This window comes from Phalaenopsis equestris, unplaced genomic scaffold (assembly GCF_001263595.1).
Source record: "Phalaenopsis equestris unplaced genomic scaffold, ASM126359v1 Scaffold000977, whole genome shotgun sequence".
NCBI lineage: Eukaryota > Viridiplantae > Streptophyta > Magnoliopsida > Asparagales > Orchidaceae > Phalaenopsis > Phalaenopsis equestris.
This window is the reverse complement of record NW_018165416.1, coordinates 161,263-180,161: the sequence shown is the minus strand read 5'-3', so window position 1 is coordinate 180,161 and position 18,899 is coordinate 161,263. Positions and strand designations below refer to the sequence as shown.

The 18,899-nt window shown below is 36.0% G+C and overlaps 2 protein-coding genes across 3 annotated transcripts in view; one reads left to right on the top strand and one right to left on the bottom strand.

Annotated features, from left to right (window-relative positions):
- The first annotated feature begins 5,302 nt into the window (after window positions 1-5,302).
- On the top strand, window positions 5,303-12,494 carry LOC110032591 (methyl-CpG-binding domain-containing protein 11). The gene is made up of 2 exons (XM_020736263.1): window positions 5,303-5,467; window positions 11,554-12,494. Exons 1-2 carry the CDS (start codon window positions 5,381-5,383, stop codon window positions 12,193-12,195), a joined length of 729 nt encoding a protein of 242 aa, XP_020591922.1. The 5' UTR covers window positions 5,303-5,380; the 3' UTR covers window positions 12,196-12,494.
- A 1,976-nt stretch (window positions 12,495-14,470) lies between these two features.
- Window positions 14,471-18,899, bottom strand: part of LOC110032585 (actin-related protein 6) — a 38,720-nt gene continuing 34,291 nt past the window's right edge. The window contains exons 6-7 of one of the 2 annotated variants that reach the window (XM_020736255.1): window positions 14,906-14,966; window positions 14,471-14,799 (exon numbers count right to left, since the gene is read on the bottom strand). In XM_020736255.1, coding sequence (XP_020591914.1) covers window positions 14,668-14,799; window positions 14,906-14,966 — 193 coding nt within the window. In that variant the 3' untranslated portion in view covers window positions 14,471-14,667. Of the gene's footprint in view, window positions 14,800-14,905; window positions 14,967-18,899 lie in introns of those variants that run through there. The other variant, XR_002294864.1, reaches the window with a different exon arrangement.

Genomic DNA, 18,899 nt, shown 5'->3' with positions numbered 1-18,899 from the left:
TCTGGAAGGTCAACCGTCGGCTCCACGTGTCTCAACACTGACGTGTACGATGACGTGGAGCCCGACAGTTAGTCGTGCGGTGTCCAGACGTAAAATTTTCTCCAAATTACTCCACATTTGTTTTATTTACAGTGTGCCAAATCTTGCTGCAGATATTATATTAATTCACATCTTGTCTCTTCTTTTCGGAATTATTGTCACAATCAACTTGTACTTCTTATTTTAAGGAAAAAATTGGATTGGATATATTGATAAAATTTTTAATTAAAGTTTAATCAAATAAATTTTATTTATTTTATTGCGAATATAATATAAAATTTGATTGACTAATTATGTATTGCATTTATTAAAAATTAATTAGATTAAATTTTGATGAAATAAAGGCCATTTAAATTTAAATATTTTTTCATAATGAATCTCAAACAATTGTTTTATTACAAGGATAAATTTATGAATACATAAAAAGTCAGAAGTCATAAATCGTAAGAACCATTCTTCTAAAAATTAATTATAAGGCAAAAAAAAGTAAATAATTTTGAACTTGTTAGGGTAATTTTTAGCATTTAAAGTGGTCATAGGGAATAGGGATGATCTCATCCAAATAAATTCAGTAATTCAACTAAATAAACATTAATAAATCAATTATTACTGAAATCTAGCACTCTCTACAAACACCCTAGAGTTGGCTAAGAAAGAAAATACATATGGCTTAAGGGAATCTCACCGCTGCAGTGGTTGATCGATGTCCCAAGCCTATGTTCTGGATGAAGCCCTCTTAACTAAAGGGGAGAAGCCCACACAAGTCCTTCCAAAGAGTAATGAGGAAGCTTTCCTCTATGAGAATAATCGGGAAAGATTCTGGTGAAGTTCTGTACTCCGGCTAAGTTCTGACGATGCTCTTTTGACCCTTCCCAAAGATAGGATGAAGCTCTTCTTTAGCGTATGAGAAGAGACACCTTACGCCTTGTTGGCCAAGCTCCTACTCAAGAAAATCCCCTCACACAATCAAGTGAAGTGGAGGAAGAAGAATAAGAAGAAGAAGAAGAAGAAGGTTGAAGATGACCAACTCACTTAGCCCCTTTCCCAGAGGAAGATGAGTCTCCAAAGGGAAGAAGAAAAATTTCTCAACTCCTGAAGGAGGCCAAAAATGCTGAAGTGAGGAGATGATGGGGTGGAAAATGAGCCCTAGCCGAAGATATTTTCAGCCCCCCTTAAAATTTCTCTCGTATTTAACCTAAATTGGCATAATGATACCACCTAGAACCTCCAAAAGAGGTATCAAGAGCCTCTTTTTACCTCCCCCATGCATATCTTCACATTAGCCAAGGATATCCCACTTTTAGAATGCCTCCCAAAAATGAAGAAAATTGCATCTTGAAAGTGGACCAGCGCATAGGCGCCCCGACCCTGGCACCTAGTCGCCAAGTCTCTGATTAACACCACCCAGCTGGCACCTACTTTTTAAGGGCTCACCAAATTGGTTGTTTTTGAGTTGTTTGGATGCCTAGGCGCCAAAGACTGGCACCAAACTTCCATCCCCTCAGTTTTAAGCCCCATATATGTTATTTTTTTGGGCGCTTAGGGGTCCAGGACTTACGCCTAGGTGCCAGCCTTAGCGCCACCCAGCTGGCACCTACTTTTCAAGGGCTCACCAAATTGGTTGTTTTTGAGCTGTTTGGATGCCTAGGCGCCAAAGACTGGCACCAAACTTCCATCCCCTCAGTTTTAACACCACCCAGCTGGCACCTACTTTTTAAGGGCTCACCAAATTGGTTGTTTTTGAGTTGTTTGGATGCCTAGGCGCCAAAGACTGGCACCAAACTTCCATCCCCTCAGTTTTAAGCCCCATATATGTTATTTTTTTGGGCGCTTAGGGGTCCAGGACTTACGCCTAGGTGCCAGTCTAGCCCCAAAAATGCTGTTTTCACCGTAAACATCTAGCAGAGGGTTTTCTCTACTAAAAAATTATGAGAGACTGCATATGAGTAAATTATGAACCCCTAACTTTAAAAATGAGTATTTTTCTTGTTCATTGTTTGAAGAATATATCTCCAACAGGCATTCTGAACTACGACACAGGTAATGCATTCCAAACCTTAATTTTATTTGTAATGTGCATAGAAGGGCTCTGTGACTTCCCTTGACCCAGAGAGGCTCAAAGTGGATACAAAAGGACCCCTATACATCAGAATGGACATCAAACATATCCAATGTCCTGAGTGGTCCATCCAACTACGAGTTCTCCCTGGTGTGATTGAATCATCACAAACCCTGGTTTCGTGCCCCGAATATGTACCAGAGGTCTCAGAAGGTTTTCTTGAGCTATAGGATGCTACAAGTGAGTAATGAATCGTCCTGAACGAGCATGTGGGCATCCTACACATGTTACATTATAAATTGACGCCAACACACATGTTAAAAAAAAAAACTGAGACCATTGAGTCAACAACATATCAAAGAAGGACAAAAGCATTGTAGTCATACTCTATATATACAGGTCTGATCCTAATTTATATACAATAACATGAACTCAAAATTAAAGTAGGAGTTGTGGGTATGCTACTTCTAGGCCTCACCATGTGGTTCTGCACATCAAAAGCCTTGGGAACCCATGTTTATACCTTTACTTCTGTAACAGACTCCAACCTATAAAATCTAAAAAAGATGTACATAAAAAAATTCTAAAAAAGACTCGACCTACAATCAAGAGTTAGCACGGGTTACCTCATGCAATTTATAAAAAAACATCTTTGATAGAAGGAAAGCTAAGCAACACCTATATAAAAGGCATTAGTTTAAATCATGATGCTCCTCCCCATTGGACACGACTTTTTACAAGAAAATCATGTTTAACTACTAATGCGTTGATCTCACACCTAGTAAATAAATCAAAAGAAAAAGAACAAAAATGGTTTGGTTGGATGTAGACCAGGAAATAATAACCAGACATATCAAAACCTTAACTACACCCACCCTGTTCTAAGCAAACACCTAAAAGGAAGGTTCCCTAATTTAAGAGATCAATTTTATTATCTTTTATAACTTTTTTACATTTAGAAATACAATAATCATAATAGAAATCATGCATGTTCCAAGTGAGAATATTAGAAGTAAACATACTTATGTATGAGAATAAGTCCCTCTATGTCTGCTATTTTTGGCATGGGTTGAAGAAGGAAGGGTAGAGGAGGATATTGGGGGATTGCAAGAGGAACGTAAGTCTAGGAGAACTAGAGGGCAGAGCAACTCTTGTGAAAAACCATGACCCTCCACAAAAGCAAAAGTAGAGGAAACGGGGAACAGCGGATTCAACACTACAAACATAAGTAAGAGGGTTAATCGTCAACAACGGATTCAACACTACAAACATAAGTAAGAGGGTTAATATTAAGATCAAGGGCAAGATCATGAGAGGCAGGAGGAGTTGGACGTAGAGGTGTTGGAGATTGGGGGAGGGGTAGGCCTATGGGAGCTTGTTCTTACTATATGAGACACAATAAGCTAGTCGAGGCTTGCTAAGGTTTCTTCCACTAGAGTTGGTAGCTAGAAATGTGCATTTAAAGTTAGGGGATCTAGGATAGGAGGCTGGATCATGCCAAAAATTAGACCTGAATAGGGGTTTGACTTTCATTCATATATATGTGGCAATATGGGCTCCCCTCCTTTAATAGAAATATCAATGGAATCCGACAGCACATTAACGACATTAACTTGGATGTTAACTCCAACATACGTAAGACGTGAATCTTTGGTCATAAGTCAACTGCAAAAGGGACACCAACCTTTCTAGTGATCGTAGAAATACCTTGCTCTATGCAGCAAGAAAGTGATAATTAGGAGATTTCACTCAAATGGGAATACCACGAAAATCTTCCTTAAATTGTTTGAAGTCATAGAACCATTTCTTAAAAAATGTATGGTCAATCGTTAAAAAATCAGGGCCCTCTAGATAAAACTATTTCCATATCTTCCAAATGGGAAAGTTTTTTTTTAACCCTTATGAGATAGAGAGATAAGGTGGAAGTTACCTACAACTTCCAGACCTTGGTAATGCTTTGTAGAAAATTACCGTAGAAGGGCCTCATTCCCAGAGCATAGCCAACTAACACAAGATCCCAGAGCTTGGTATCAGCTTCGATCACCCATACGAGAAAGAAACATTTTCATCAAAAGGAGGGCATGAAAGAAAAATAAAAGTTAGTGGAGTTAGAGATATGAAATGAAGTAATGCCTTTCCGATTCATGGGAGGTACCAGACTGAGGATAGAAGTAGGGGAAGAAAAAGGGAGGGGAGGAGAAGAGATCCATGAGAGGTGGTAAGCCTCAACTCGAATGGATTAGTTCAGATCGAAATCAGTTTGTGGCTCGTTATGTTTGATTTCAAGCCTGCTCAACTCAAAATTGAATCGAGCTCGATCCGACTTGAAATCAAAATGAGTTGGCTTAAATTTAACTAATTAAATCTATTCCAGCTCCAAATCAAAACAAGTTGACTCAAATTGAGCTATTTAGATCCATTTCAGCTCGAAATCAACTCATAGCTCGTTATATTTGATTTTATTTAGAATTATATTTAATTTTTATAAATAAAAGTTCAAGCCAATCCGTGTATGGCTTGAAATCCACTAAATAAAAATTAAATCTAAAATTAGGGTTCATAACTCGACTCATTTATTTCGATCTGAACTAAAATTTAAATCAATTTTCTTATTAACAATCTATGAATGAATTTTGGATAAGGATTGTTTTGCCCCCAAAAAGAAATAATTAATATTAAAAAAAATAAAAAAAAATAAAAAAGACTTGTGCCGCGCAGATACTACTAATGTTAACGTTTCCGTGCCGTTTACAACGCTCCCGCACCTGCGGTCGTTTTCAATTGAAACATACAAAAAAAGCATTCCTATGCGCCTTCCCGCAGTTTGATGAGCATTCTGCGGTTTCCATTCTCATACCCTATAATTTACTTCCACGTGGCTCCACCAAACGGTCTCCCTATCACGTCCCTCGCCAACGCGATTTAACGTGGGTCCCTTTTTACCTTTCATGGCCTATTCCCAGACGTCCGATTTCGACATTCCCTCAACTATCAAAGCAGATCTAACGGTCTAATTTTGTCCGAAATATTTAACCCCATTCGCATCAACAACCGTTAGATTGAAGACCCGACTTGAAAAACGGTGCGAGCGATCAATAATTACCAGCCGTCAATTGCATAGCTATCAATCCGACGGCCAGTAAGCATGGTGAAGGAAATCATTATTTCAGTCTCTATACGGTTTCTGTTTGCGGGAGTCAAGTCGGTTCTCCTCAGTCTTTATCATTTGCTCTATCGCTCTCTCTTTCTAGCTGCAGTAGCTGTGTTTTTGGGATCGAGAAGATGACATCTGGAGACGGGGAAGAAGGTTGCAGGGAGCCGGAAGTAGTTTCCGTCGAGCTTCCGGCGCCTTTGGGTTGGAAGAAAACGGTCCGTTCTTTTCCTTGGTTTTCTGTTTGATCTCATCTTCTTATGTTAGATATCTGTTTTCGTTTCAACACTTTTAGTTATCAGTCAGCTGGTTTGGTTTGATTTTTTTTGATTTAGTGGATTCAGAGGATTTTATTTTGCAATTAAGGTCTGTGTTGGATTCAGGGGAGTTTGATTTTCTTTGATTTAGTGGATTCAGAGGATTGTATTTTGCAATTAAGGTCTGTGTTGGATTCAGGGGATGGTTTTGGTGTTGGCTTTAGTTAATTGATTGCTGACTTTTACTTGAATGAGTGGATTGATTATCTTTGTGGTTTTCTAGAATTCCTCACATGGGGAAGCTTTCTTCATGTTTTCTTTTTCTTGTTGTTTGAGTTATCGTACTAGAAAACTTTTGCAGAACGTAGATTTATCGAAAGAGGGCTGCTGTTGGTTTCTGAACATATGAAGTGGATTTGTAATTTGTGAATGATTAGTCTGACATGTCCTGCTCCCCTAAAGGAGTGTTAGTCTTCGAATTGACTTTTTTTATAGTTGAGTGGTTCTTATGGAATTCCAATTCTCCTTATAGTGAGTTTAAGAAAAGAGAGAATTTCTTACTTATTTACTGTAGTTTTTTTTCTCTTGACGCTGTAGGGTAGAAGATGGGATGCCTTTAGGGCTACTCTTTCTCTCGGTTGGTATGTAGGAGAGTTATATGTAAGCGTAGATGTTAGCAGATTTCATTAAAAAAGAAGTCAAACGGGGTAGCATGAGACTTTCTAGTTCGAAAAAGAAATATATTCGGCACCTTGGCATTACAGTTGAATAAGTTAGCCAAGATTGTGCATTTTCTCTTATTTGCTTGACCATGGATGCCCCATGCTTTGCATAGGACTGGTTTTTTTCTTCTGTTTTTTTTATGGTTTTACTTGAATAATATCTATAATAATCAGTCGATTTGTTTTATCTATTATGGTCTAGTTGAACATAACATCAACTGAACTATTTTGTAAAACTTGAGCTGGAATTAACTTGAAACCATATCATGGTTATGCTATGCTATCAAATTGGTTCAAGAGGTATGCAAGCAACTTTTTTCTCTCTCCTCCACTTCTTTCGGCCAAAATTCCTTAAAGGTTGGATTTGTGAAGTTTTGCTATCTAAAAGCCCTTTAAAATAGTTAAGATTATTCTCTCTTGTTTCTTTAGCTTGGAGGTTAGAATTTCTCTTGAATTTTGGAGTTGGGTTTTGACTCATTTAAATTTTCTCCTAGCTTGTTTATCATCTTTAAAATTTGCCCTACTTGCTGTCTAGGATAAAAGTAATATGTAAAGTCAAACTTCTTTATTTGGATGCATTTGTCATGAATTGAGGTACCGCTTCAATACCATAGATCACTATGCCTAATTTAATCATTTTAGTTAGTCCCATTTCGGCTGAATGAGGATTTTGAGAGTCTCCTGTCTCAAAAGCTTATCAAAACTTTTGTCCTGTTAAGTTTTTGGATTTCAGTTTCTCTTACTCGGATTATGAGAGAATCATTAGTTTTTCTTTTTTCCATACATACAAGTTTGCATCTTGTTCATCATTTTCTCTTCTCAGTGTTCCTATTGCAAGCTTTTGAAATGGTTAAAATATGTGGAATTCATCTACAGACCATGTGGGCTGCGGCTTTTGAGGTGTAGTTAGCCATTTATTAGCCCACATGATCTGTACGAGTTTATGAACAGGTGGCATTCATGCACATATAGCGCAGGGTACCTGCGGGGGTTGCCAAAGCATTATTCTATTAATACAGCGTCAAAAAATTGCAATAGTTTACTCATGTGGATAAAACTGGGGATAGAAGCGGAGACATTGAATCTTCTAAAGTGCAAAAACTAGTTTTCAGGGATTTACTTTTGCTTCATGTTGTTTTATTTTTGCACTGCTGTTCTTAAAGAAACATTGATTGGTGTGTACTTTCAGTTTTCTTAACGTATTCTTTTTAATAATATTTTTCTTCAAATTTCTTAGGCTATTTGGTCTTCAGAAAAAACAATGCATTGTATTTGTTTTGCATGGGTTTTAAGTTTTGGAGTCTGGTCCGCAATTTCCAAATATAGTGTAAAATATGACCAAATGTAGAATACATTTTATAGTTCATTTTCTCTTCATTTTGAATTGGGTCTATTTTACCAATTTCCAAATTCACAGTTCTATGTAAAATGTTGTTGTCTGTCACCAGCTAACCACTGCCGGCCACTAGCCACCAGCGCCGCCCGCCAACTTCCACCAGCCACAAGTCACCACCACCATCGCCACCCGCCGCCACCGCCACGCGTTGGCCATCATCGCAGCCTGCCAACGCCACCACAGCCACCAAAACCCATTGCCAGCCATTGCCGACCATCGCCTATTGCTGGCTGCTGATCACCGACAGAGCCTGTTTTTGTTTCTTGCTGTCGCCGCCTGCTGTACCCTATCACTTCCGCTGGCCATAGCTGCCCCAGCGGCCTGCCCCCAGTTCTCACCGCTGACACGATCACCTCCAGCCACCGCCGCTCTCCGCTCGCCGCCGCCAGCCATCCATTGACAACTAGTGCATTATTTTTTAAATATATTAAAATATATTTTTTTCATAAATCAAACAATACAAAATAAAGTCTTTTGTTTATTTTACGCTAAACCAAATAATTTTAAATATAATACATTACTCTTGCATTACATTCAATTTACACTGCTTTACTTTTTCAACAAACTTAACAACCCATTTTTTTTGAGAAACGATTTCGTAACTAGGAAGATCTTAAAGCCAACATGCTCAACTGAAAACTTTTTTACAGAGGACTTGTCTATTCTTGGAACTTTAGCATCTGATATGAGTTTTATAATTCTGAAAAAGATGTATCCTATGTCTTGTTTAATGATAATTTTTCTCATATAACACCAATCAAAGTAAAAGAACATTTTCTTAGCTTTAAGTAACATATTCATTTTGCGATGCTATTTAAGTGCCATTGGGCGTCTTTTCTTGCAAGAGAATATAGAAGCATATCTGATTTTTAATTTGAAACTATTGATTATGAGATTATAAGTCAGGCACTGTTGTTTTATTTTGGGAGTTCAATTTTCTGATTCAGTTTGTTCTTATCCAATAAAAAAAATTATCATATAGATATTCTTTGCTTATTCAAATATAAGGTTAATGATTGGATGTCCAGATTTGAGCATACTGGTATTTTTTGTTGCGAGTTTATTTTTCTGATTCAGCTTGTCCTTATCCTGCAAAATTAAAATTATTAGATATATATTCTTTACCTCATCAAATACCAGGTTTATGATTTAAAATGCTCAGATTTTTAGCACTAACCATAAAAGAAAGATAATCTAAAGCATTAGTGTTAGTTTCTGTCACCATGATTATTGTTCTCTCTTTTGGCTTCTACTTCAAGAACTTACTATCAGCATATTATATAAAGTAAAAAAGAAACTTTAGATTTATATGTAGATGCAGCAAAATAGATAAATGTTGTGCCTTTTTAAATTAGATACTCAAATGCAATTGTTTACAATTCGTGAAAGGATCAATAATCATTTGTAGTTTAATCATAGAAATAAACTTGTTCATTATCTTAACTTGGTAAATATGAATTTAATGATTTTAGAGTGTCCTCATGTTGTGTATACGGTAGTATTAAAATTTGACATCCCTACCTGAGATGATCCTAGCTTGTTGTGATGTTGCTTATTCAACTTCCACAATTCTGATATCTTCATCCTCTAAAATTGTGGGCCACTAATTCATATAGAGATTTCATCAGTCCTTTGTATTTTAATGCAGAAAAAGGCCAAAGATGGCCTACTACACTGCCAAGTGTCTAATCTTCTGCTGACACCATTGAACATCAGGTTCTAAAGAAGTCTATCCGTTCTGAATTTTACCAGAGTGGGAAGAATAATTGATTTTCATGCTAACTTTAACCCCCAATCATTTTTATTTGTGTTTGGATTTGGCAAGGAGGGTTGATATAATTTTTATTTCTAGAATTCGGATAAGATTTTTTGTCAATTTAAGGGGTGTTTGGCTACACCCAAGATTTAACCTATATAGGATTTAATAAATTATGTAAATCCGAAGTTATTAAATCCAAAAGGGTTAAATCCAGAAAAATGCTTGGTTCGATTAAGGTTAAATCCAACTAAATCCCTTTGAAGTGTTTGGCGATAAGAGAAGAGACAACTCACATATTCTCACCTAAATCCATTAAATGCGCCTAATAATTGGATTTAATGAATGCAGGATTTATGTCAAAACAGAGAATTTTGGATTTGTGAAATGGTTGGATTTAACTTCCATTTTTTTATTTGGCAAATTTATGTTAATATTTATCATAAATCCGTGTTAAAATCGAGTACCAACACCCCCTTAATGTGTTGTGGTGCATTATTTGCCTAAATTTGTGTCTTGCATCTTGGGGTTGTAATTTTTCTAATATTTCATCTTTTTCTAGGCTGATTATGGAAATAGCTCTATATATAAATAAGAGAAAATAGTAGAGTGGATAGGTACAAAAGTTTATTTTAAGGGAAAAAATGAGCCTTTAAGGAAAGATAAAGAAGAAATTATCATTGAGATTTTCAATGATTATAATAAAACTATAGTTCTTTATATAGAGGACTAATAGGAGTAGCTGGAACAAAATTTTTAGCTTTCGGTGATGTACTATTAATAAGTTGGATACCATGGAAGAATAAAAAGAATGTAAATATGAAATACCTAAGCTAAGAAGTATTGATCAAATTAGATGCATCAAACACAATGATAAAAAGATCTTAGTTAAAGGGGAAAACATCAAGGAAAGACAAAAATGCTAATTTGAGAAATCACTAAAAGATTTTTTATAGAGTTAACCTTTTGTGGAAGAGGATAATGAGGGGTAGTGTGGTATAATGGTGGATTGATTCAAGGAAAGAGGTTGAGTTAGCTTTCAAGAAGTACGAAGTTATAATTTTATCTTTTGAGATTGGAAGAGTTATCAGTGATTTTAGTGTGGTTTCATTGAGAATTCTTTACTAATATATTTAAAGATAAAGAAGTTACCAAATAATCGAAGAATAAATATTTTGATGCCAATATTAAGATTACAGTAGTTGTTCAAGATTATGGTAATTATGCAGAGGTCAAAATTTTGGATTGTGCAATGAAGTTATTGCAGAGAGTGCTGAAATGTATAATAAGAAAAGCATACTTTTATGAGAAAATCAATTTATTGTCTTGCCTGAAAGATCTGGAATAATGGCATTTTTTGTGCAAGGAATTTAAACAAAAAAAATTATGGTGGCCAAATAATGGATCTTCAAATAATTTTTATAGATAATGAGAAAGCTTACGGTCGAGTCATTAGGATTGATTAAGTGTGTCTTAAGCAATAAAGTGTGTATTTTGAAGTTATTAAAAATGTATATTGGAGTATCGATTAGCATTAGCAGTTGAAGTGACAAAAATTTCTCCAGCTTAACTAGATCACATTAAGATGATTTTTTTTTATATTGATTATGGAGATTCTTACAAAAGATATTCAGAATAAGGTACTTAGGTGTATGTTTTTTGTAGATAGTACACTTTTGATGAGTGAGTCCACTTTTGAACTGTTACAAGTTTGAGTGATGGAAAATATATTTAGAATATAAAATAACATAAAATAGTAGAACAAATATATGTACGAGTTAAATATATAGATAGATATATATATATATATATATAATCATAAAAATAGCACTCTGTCATTTTTTAAAACTACTAAACCGGTGCATTTATGCATGCCATGATAAAACCATTGGGAATTTGATAAAAATGAAAATGGGTTGGGATTCTATTATGAATTTTGAGCGAGTGTTTGAAAAAACGGATGAAAGTGAGTGCTAATTTTGCAATTAATTTATCACAGCTCTACATTTCTGATACAAATTAAAGAATATGGTAAGTATGAAATATGGTTGTTTCATGTCAATAAAATTGTGACATGTGCAAGGTAATTGTTCTGTGAATGAACTATATATTTATATTTTCTGATGTGTAAAGTCATGCTGCCTTCTCAAAGCTTACAATTTTACCCCTGCAGTTTACACCTAAGAAAAGTGGAAGATCCAAGGAAAATGAAATTGCTTTCACTGCACCTACTGGAGAAGAAATCATCAGCAGAAAACAACTGGAACAATACCTTAAATCCCATTCCGGAGCGCCTGCTTTACACGAATTCGATTGGAGCACAAGCGGCGAGACGCCTAGAAGATCCGCACGAATCAGTGAAAAGGCGAAGGCAGTTTCTCCACCAGAACCTCAACCCAGGAAAAAACGTTCCAGGCGACCATCATCAGCATCTACTAAGAATAATGCAAACATTGAAGCTGCTCCCGAAGACATTCCAGATCACAAAGATGAGGAAAAACACAATGTGGAGATTCATGAGGCTAAAATCACTGAAGATGCACAAGTGGCTGAAGGCGCTCCTGCAGACGATGCAATAACAACGCAGGATAATGTGGCAGTCTCTGAAGAAGCTGAGAAGAAAGGTAGTGAAGAGAATAATCATGAAGGAAACATTGTAAACTTGTTTGATGAGCGTCAAGCCGTCACTGAAAATGAAAAACTGCCTCGAAACGTCACCGAGGAAAGCAGAGAGGAAAAGGATGAGCAGCAGAACTTCAGGCAGCCTGTTCGAATCGAAGCGCAGCAACATCTGGCTCCTACTTTGAGCTGCTGAGATGTATTCATAGATGGCAGGATGGAATGAATTAGCTGTAGGTGAAGAGCTATCGTTGGTGTAAATCAGCTGGTCCTTACCAATTATTAACCTTTGTTTATGTTGTAGTAAATTTCTGCATTTGTGTTCATTGGTCGTGTCTTATGGTTTTAAGAGTTGTATGTGACGCTGGAACGGTAGAGTCTGGGCATTGTGTGTATATATTCTCTGTTTGAATGTGTGAGAAGAATGAAGGAAATTAGAATGGATTGGAAATCTGCTGAACAGTATTTAATTAGTGTAAATTACTTTTGGTTCCATTTGGTTGGTTCATTTCAAAACTCTTCAGACTTTTAATTACATAGCATTTGAAGGCAATAAGTACTCAATTAAAATGACTGAAAAAGGAAAAGCCTCTGAAATCATGTATTTGAATCACCACAAATTAGGGGTGTCAACGAGCCAAATGAGCAAGCCCAAAGCTTATTCGTGTTTGGCTTTGTGCATTCAAAGTGTTAACTTGTTCAGAGTAGCTCGTGAAAGCCTTGTTCGTGTTTCACTTGATCTAAATTCAAATTTGTTAATATTCATATTATAAAGACCAAATGTTATATAGAAATTCTAATTGGAATTACTTCTCCTAATAAGGGTGTGGGACTAAATAAAAAAGAAGGGGACGGGAGGCCAGAATTGTGGGGGCATTTACATACATACCACCCAATTCTTATGTACTTACATATATATATCACATCCGATAAAAAGGGATTCTAAGGGTCCGTTTGGGACAGCTTATTTGATGCGACGGCGTTTTGAAAACGCACTTTAGCTGTTTGGGTAAATTGTGTTTTGACAGCTTATATGTTTTCAAAACACTGAAAATAGTGATTTCACACCGCACCTATCTAGGTGCGGTGGAAGCTTTCTGGCAGGGGTCTTGCTTTTTCAAAAAAATTAAAATTTGTTATAATCACTGCACCTAACTTATAAATAAATTATTTTTAATCAGCTTATTAACAGATTATTTGATAAACTGCAGCTGCTCCAAACATACCCTAAGTGTAAATCTCAAGACATTTAAATACATAGCACCCAACTCTAATTTATTTACAAAAATAAATCCTAAATCAGAGAAACTAGTGGTTAGAATAACAAACAGTAAGAAGATATCACATTCTCACTTCAAGTGCACATTACATGCTCAATTTTAAAAATATTTACATACATGACACTCAAATCCTATTTATTTAAATATCTAACACCTAAACATATATTTTTATAACCATGCCAACCAAATAATTTTTAAAAATAATAAAATTTAACATTTTTAATATATATAGAACATTAATATAAAGTGATATAAATACTGTGTCTTAGTTCATTAGCTATGATATTGAGCCCATTTTCCCCATTAAAAATACTCTCCTTAGCTGATTCGGGCCCTCTTCAATTAACACAGTAACTGTATATGATGTGTTTATCCACCCTATTGATTAAATGATTGAGATGAAACAAAATGTATCAATCAAGCTAAATATCTAAGAATGATAATTGGAGTACCATGTAGCTATTATGTTAATGGGAGAGGATTAGCTTCACTAATGTGGTCAAAATATCCTCTACCTCTTCTTGTGACTTGGATTTGTTAGGCATGTTACCTTTTTAAAAACATAGATGTCGTGCTCTCTGTCAAACGCATCTGTCGAAGTATCAGCTGTTATATTTCAAATGTCAAAGTAAATTCATAGAGGTCACTCAACGAGCTATTAGTTCGACATGTCAAGCTGGTCTTCTAAAATGTTACGTGTCATATTCCAACTAACATTCGACGAGTATTCTATGGAAGATATCACTAACAGAAGTATCAAACAACAGTAGGAAAGGGATATACATGTATGTCTACTTATGGATCGTCTGACATCCATATCATCGCCATCTTTCATTAGCACTTCATGAACAAACCTCATCCAATATTAAGATTATTTAATATTCAATCTTTATAACCAAACTGAAGAGAGAGAGAAGCCTATATATATGTAACACTTAAAAATTTGATATTTAAAGTCATAATATTTTATTATTATAAATTTATACATAAAAATATGTATTTAAATACCCAAGAAATGTGTGGTCTGTATGTAAATTTTCCATAAATAAACAAATATATAATAAAAATAAAAAGTGATATGACAGTGCATGAGAAAACGAATATGCTTCTGTGCATATCTCATAACATGCACAAAATCTGAATGCATCCCAGGGCAGAACAATTCCTAAATGGCATTCAAACCACCTCTTCTCAGATACCATCCATGGAACCATATCCAATTCAATATCAGTATTTGGGGAAAAATATTACATGCGCCCATCCGTATGTACATCCGGGACGAGCGTAAAAGAAAAAAATAGCATAACACCCCGACCCCCCTGTACCACACTGTCGGGCGTAAGTACGCACGGCGCACGTAATATTCGCTCCATTATTTGTCATATAAATTAGTGGAAAAACCGCCGTCGGCAACGTGTGGACCCAAGCTCTTCATATTCCAACTTGGATACACACATTGATTCAAAATCAGGGCTAGATGCCAACAATGATCCACCTCTCCAAACACCTTTAATGGGGCTGCACACAGAAAAAATTGTTGTGGGTAGAAAAAAAATTAAGAGAATAAAAGAAAAAAGATTGAATAACTTTCTACAACGTAAAATATGAGGGAGGGTCGGCATCCCCTTCCGGCCTGGTTATCTTCCCCCGACAGTCGTCGCGTACCAGCGGTCGCAACTCCCTCTCTCTACAAGATTCAATATGGGGATTATAACAGTGCTGCAGTTGTGTAATGAATATGTGGAGGCTACTTAACCAAAGTGTTAAGAGCTGTCTCCAACGACAATGTTAAATCAATTTATCCGTGAATTCACACACAAAAAAAAAAGAATTAAAATGAGTTTTGAATGAGAAATATGAGCTTTAATATATGAGGTTAAGAGCTGTCTCCAACGACAATGTTAAATCATGATTTATCCGTGAATTCACACCATCAAAAAAAAGAATTAAAATGAGAGTTTTGAATGAGAAATATGAGCTTTAATATATGAGAATCCTCCTTTGGCATTATAGTGACCAGTGACCACCCATATTTGTAAGGGGTTGGCTTGCGTGTTACAAATCAAGTACTTGTTACAATCGAATCTTGAGATATCCTCAATCTATCTCTTTTGCCTTCTTTGAAAAAGGGAATTATACTTAATATTATTCTAACTCGTTTGCATGGATAATTCTTCCTTATAGAATGTCCATCAAGCTTAACTGGTGACATCTCAGTCCGTCAACTCGATCATGGAGTGAGTTGGTCTTTTTGAGTAAGTTGATCTCATGGTGAGTCAGGGCAACTTGATCGTAGGGTGAGTTGAGCTTTCTTCACAAGTTATCGAGTTGCCTCAATCTGTTCAAGCATTTGTACACTTATCACAATAGGTGAGCTATTGAAAATAACACCCTAGTTAAATTGATTGGTCGAGCTGATTTATCTGAATTGTTTAGCCAGCACGATGTGCCTCCTTTCATATCTTGTACCCGCTCTAAACCCATTCTATGAACTTTTGGTCATACATATTTAGTTATTCGGCTATCTTATCTTTCTGATAGCAGGGCTATGAAATGAACAAGATAATTATAATAATTTGTATTAATAGCACAATGATATTTAACTAAATTATATTTTTTTTTAAAACTCCCTTAATATTTGTCTCTCCATCCCAGTAAATAAAGTGAAAAATGCATGTTGGATCATCCCTTTAAGGCTCTCTCTTCTCCTCCTTGGAGATTTCTTTTTCAGATTTAATTTCCTCAGAGGTCGGGGTTGGAGAACATGATGGAAGACAAAATCACCATCCCAACAGTAGAACTCGTTGAGAGTTTGCTCGTCAAGCAGAAGAGGGAAGATGATTATGAAAGCAAAAGATGAAAGTTAAACATTCAAAAAGGACTTCGACTGAGTCTCGTGAGTTACTACCTCCTAAAATCCCAGCCATTACTTCCCTCCCTCTAGAGTGGAGGCTCCATCTTCATCAACTTGGGCGTCCGTAAAAGGGTTTCCTGCATCGAATCTGGTCCAGACCACCAACTTCACAGGATCCAATGGTCTCTGTCTGTCTTTATATATAGGATGTCGATCATAAAGTATTAGACATTCCTCAGCATTTATGAATATTCGTAGAATTGTAAATGAATTGAAAATTGCTTTACAATAACATTAGGCTTAGTGAACTCATAGGTGATGATCATATGAAGCCTGAACAGATAATGCAGATGGATTGAATTTGAATGAAGTGTTCGATTTTCCCAAGGGAATAATTGATTCGGTAGAGAAATTCAAATAGAGGGTGGATTTAGAGGTCGCTCCCTTTGGAACTGGAGTTTTCTGCAGGGTCACAGGTAAGAGCTCGCCTTCTAGACTACCTCATTTTCTAAACTTTTTTCACCATGTAATAATTTAAAAGTTTTATTATCTCATTTGTAGGGCAATCTCCAGAGGACTCCCAAAAGTCATTCCAACCATGACACTCTCATTGCCCCAAGTGAATTTAGGAGTTCGGGGATGAGGATAGAAAAACTTTCATCTAAGATGAATGTTTCTGACAAGGCTGAAATTTTACAACAATTAGTCTTACGAAAACAAGAGTTCGCTGAACTAAAAGTTGCTCATGGCACGCTAAAAGAGTTGGTAGTATTAAATATCGTCATCACTAACAAGAATGACAAGCACGTCATACTACATAGATATAATCGGTTTGTTAGTTCAGCTCAATTTATGGTAAGTGACAAGTTGGTATTAAGGTGTCTTATTCAGTCCAGCCGAATTCCTATAGAGGTCGCTTCGTCCCGTGTCTTAAATTTTTTTCTTCTATGTGAGTCGTAATGATCACTACCTATAAGTCAAGCAAATCATTTGTAATGATGAAAATATTTCTTAAATAAATGAAATATTTAAACGTCTCTCAAGTTTGATATCAATTTGATGGCTTTAATTATTTATTATATATATGACGTGATATTCGCAAATAGTTTCTACATTTTTACTGCTAGATCAATCACACCTATCCTATATAAAAGCATTTTGTATTAGTTTTTGGAATTTACATGCGCTTGTGAGGCTTATATAGTATTTTGTTGTAAAATCCTTTTCTCGTTCTCATCATTTTCATCTCTTCAATCAACAATAAGTTCTCGCTCCATAGGAGTTGTAAAGGGTTTATGAAGTTCAAGAGAGGTCCCTAATAAGACTTACAATAATGACCTTCTCTTTTACAACAACCCGTTCAAGTTGGAGTTGACTTCCTTTGTGCGCAAAGATGACTAATAACTTCAATCATTATGGCTTCACTCCGACACAGGTGATGTTAAGCTCTTTTAACAGAATTACAACGGTAATTCTCTTTATAAGAAAGACAGGTTCTGATCTATCGGTTAACTTTGCGCTCTTTTAACAATAAAGGATTATAAGAATGGGTTCTTCGAATTCTCTATAACATAAGTCAAGTTGTATGGCCTACAAAATAAAATGAAAGGCTGACATAGGATTTACTGCTACGCTTCTTCTTTGAAAGGTTGGTCGATTGGAAATTGGTCGCAATCGTACTCTTCTCAAAAAAGGAAAGTCATGATGACCTAAAAGCAAGAAGTGAGGTACATGCTTTTGAATGACATCATCCTTCATGTAAAAAGTTTCTTGTATTACCTCTTTGTGAGCAAAAACTTGGCTAGTAAATCATTTTACTTAATTATTTGAGTATGAATATTCATTTTGGTTATAATGGGCGGGTTAACTCACCTATGTGGCGAATTCATGGAGGACGATATTGTATTGCTTGCCAAAGGGAGCGACAAAATTGCTATGAGTGTTGATATAGGCCATGATCTATTTTGTCGAACTTCTCTTTTAAGTGACATCACCCTAAGTCTTTTATTTGTTTGTGATTTCGATAGGTGAGAATTGGGCTAGGCGGTGGCAAGTTCAATCTTTCATATGTGTTTAAATATTTGATTTCCCCATTTGCCTTCTAAAGTAATTCTTCAAAAGAAGTGAATGAACAAATTATAATAATTCCAAGACCACATTTCTTCTTAGATCATTGTCAAAACAGTCATCGACAATAGAGGGGATTAACAATGAGGTTGGGCCCTCGGCTGTTGAGGGGCAGTTAACAGTTAGAGCTTATTGATAACAAAGGAGGTTGTCGAGCAAAAAAATAAGGAGACAGTCGGACCATCGTTAAGGAGGTCAATCTACAAGTGGCATCAATAACAGAGTGGGTCGCCAACCTGACAAAAACATCAAACATGCAATCAAACTAAGAAAGAAAGTGCTTGCCTATAAGCAAAAGGGCAATTAGATCATAGTAGCAATTGATAATGATGAGTCAACTCCATTTACCTCATGCCACAAATGCTCTAGCCTATAAGAAGAAAAATGACGAGATACTAGTTTAGATAAGGATAGCTTGACAAGACAAATCGATTCTCTCGATAGGCTGATATGTGAGAAAAGATGAGGTGCTTCCCATTGCATATCGCACCTCATTGTCGGCGCTTAAAAGGGGGAAAAGAGAGTTTTTTTTTTTTTTTATGTTTGGGGGTCGCCCGTAAGAAGCTGTCGGTCGCCGGAATCGAAATCCCGTCGCCCGCTTCGGAAGGACTTTTTAATTTACGTATATATATATATATA

Coding starts and splice junctions, on each gene's coding strand:
- LOC110032591 (XM_020736263.1), top strand. CDS start 5,381: ATGACATCTGGAGACGGGGAAGAAGGTTGCAGGGAGCCGGAAGTAGTT. Junction 5,468..11,553: donor CTTTGGGTTGGAAGAAAACG/GTCCGTTCTTTT, acceptor TTACCCCTGCAG/TTTACACCTAAGAAAAGTGG.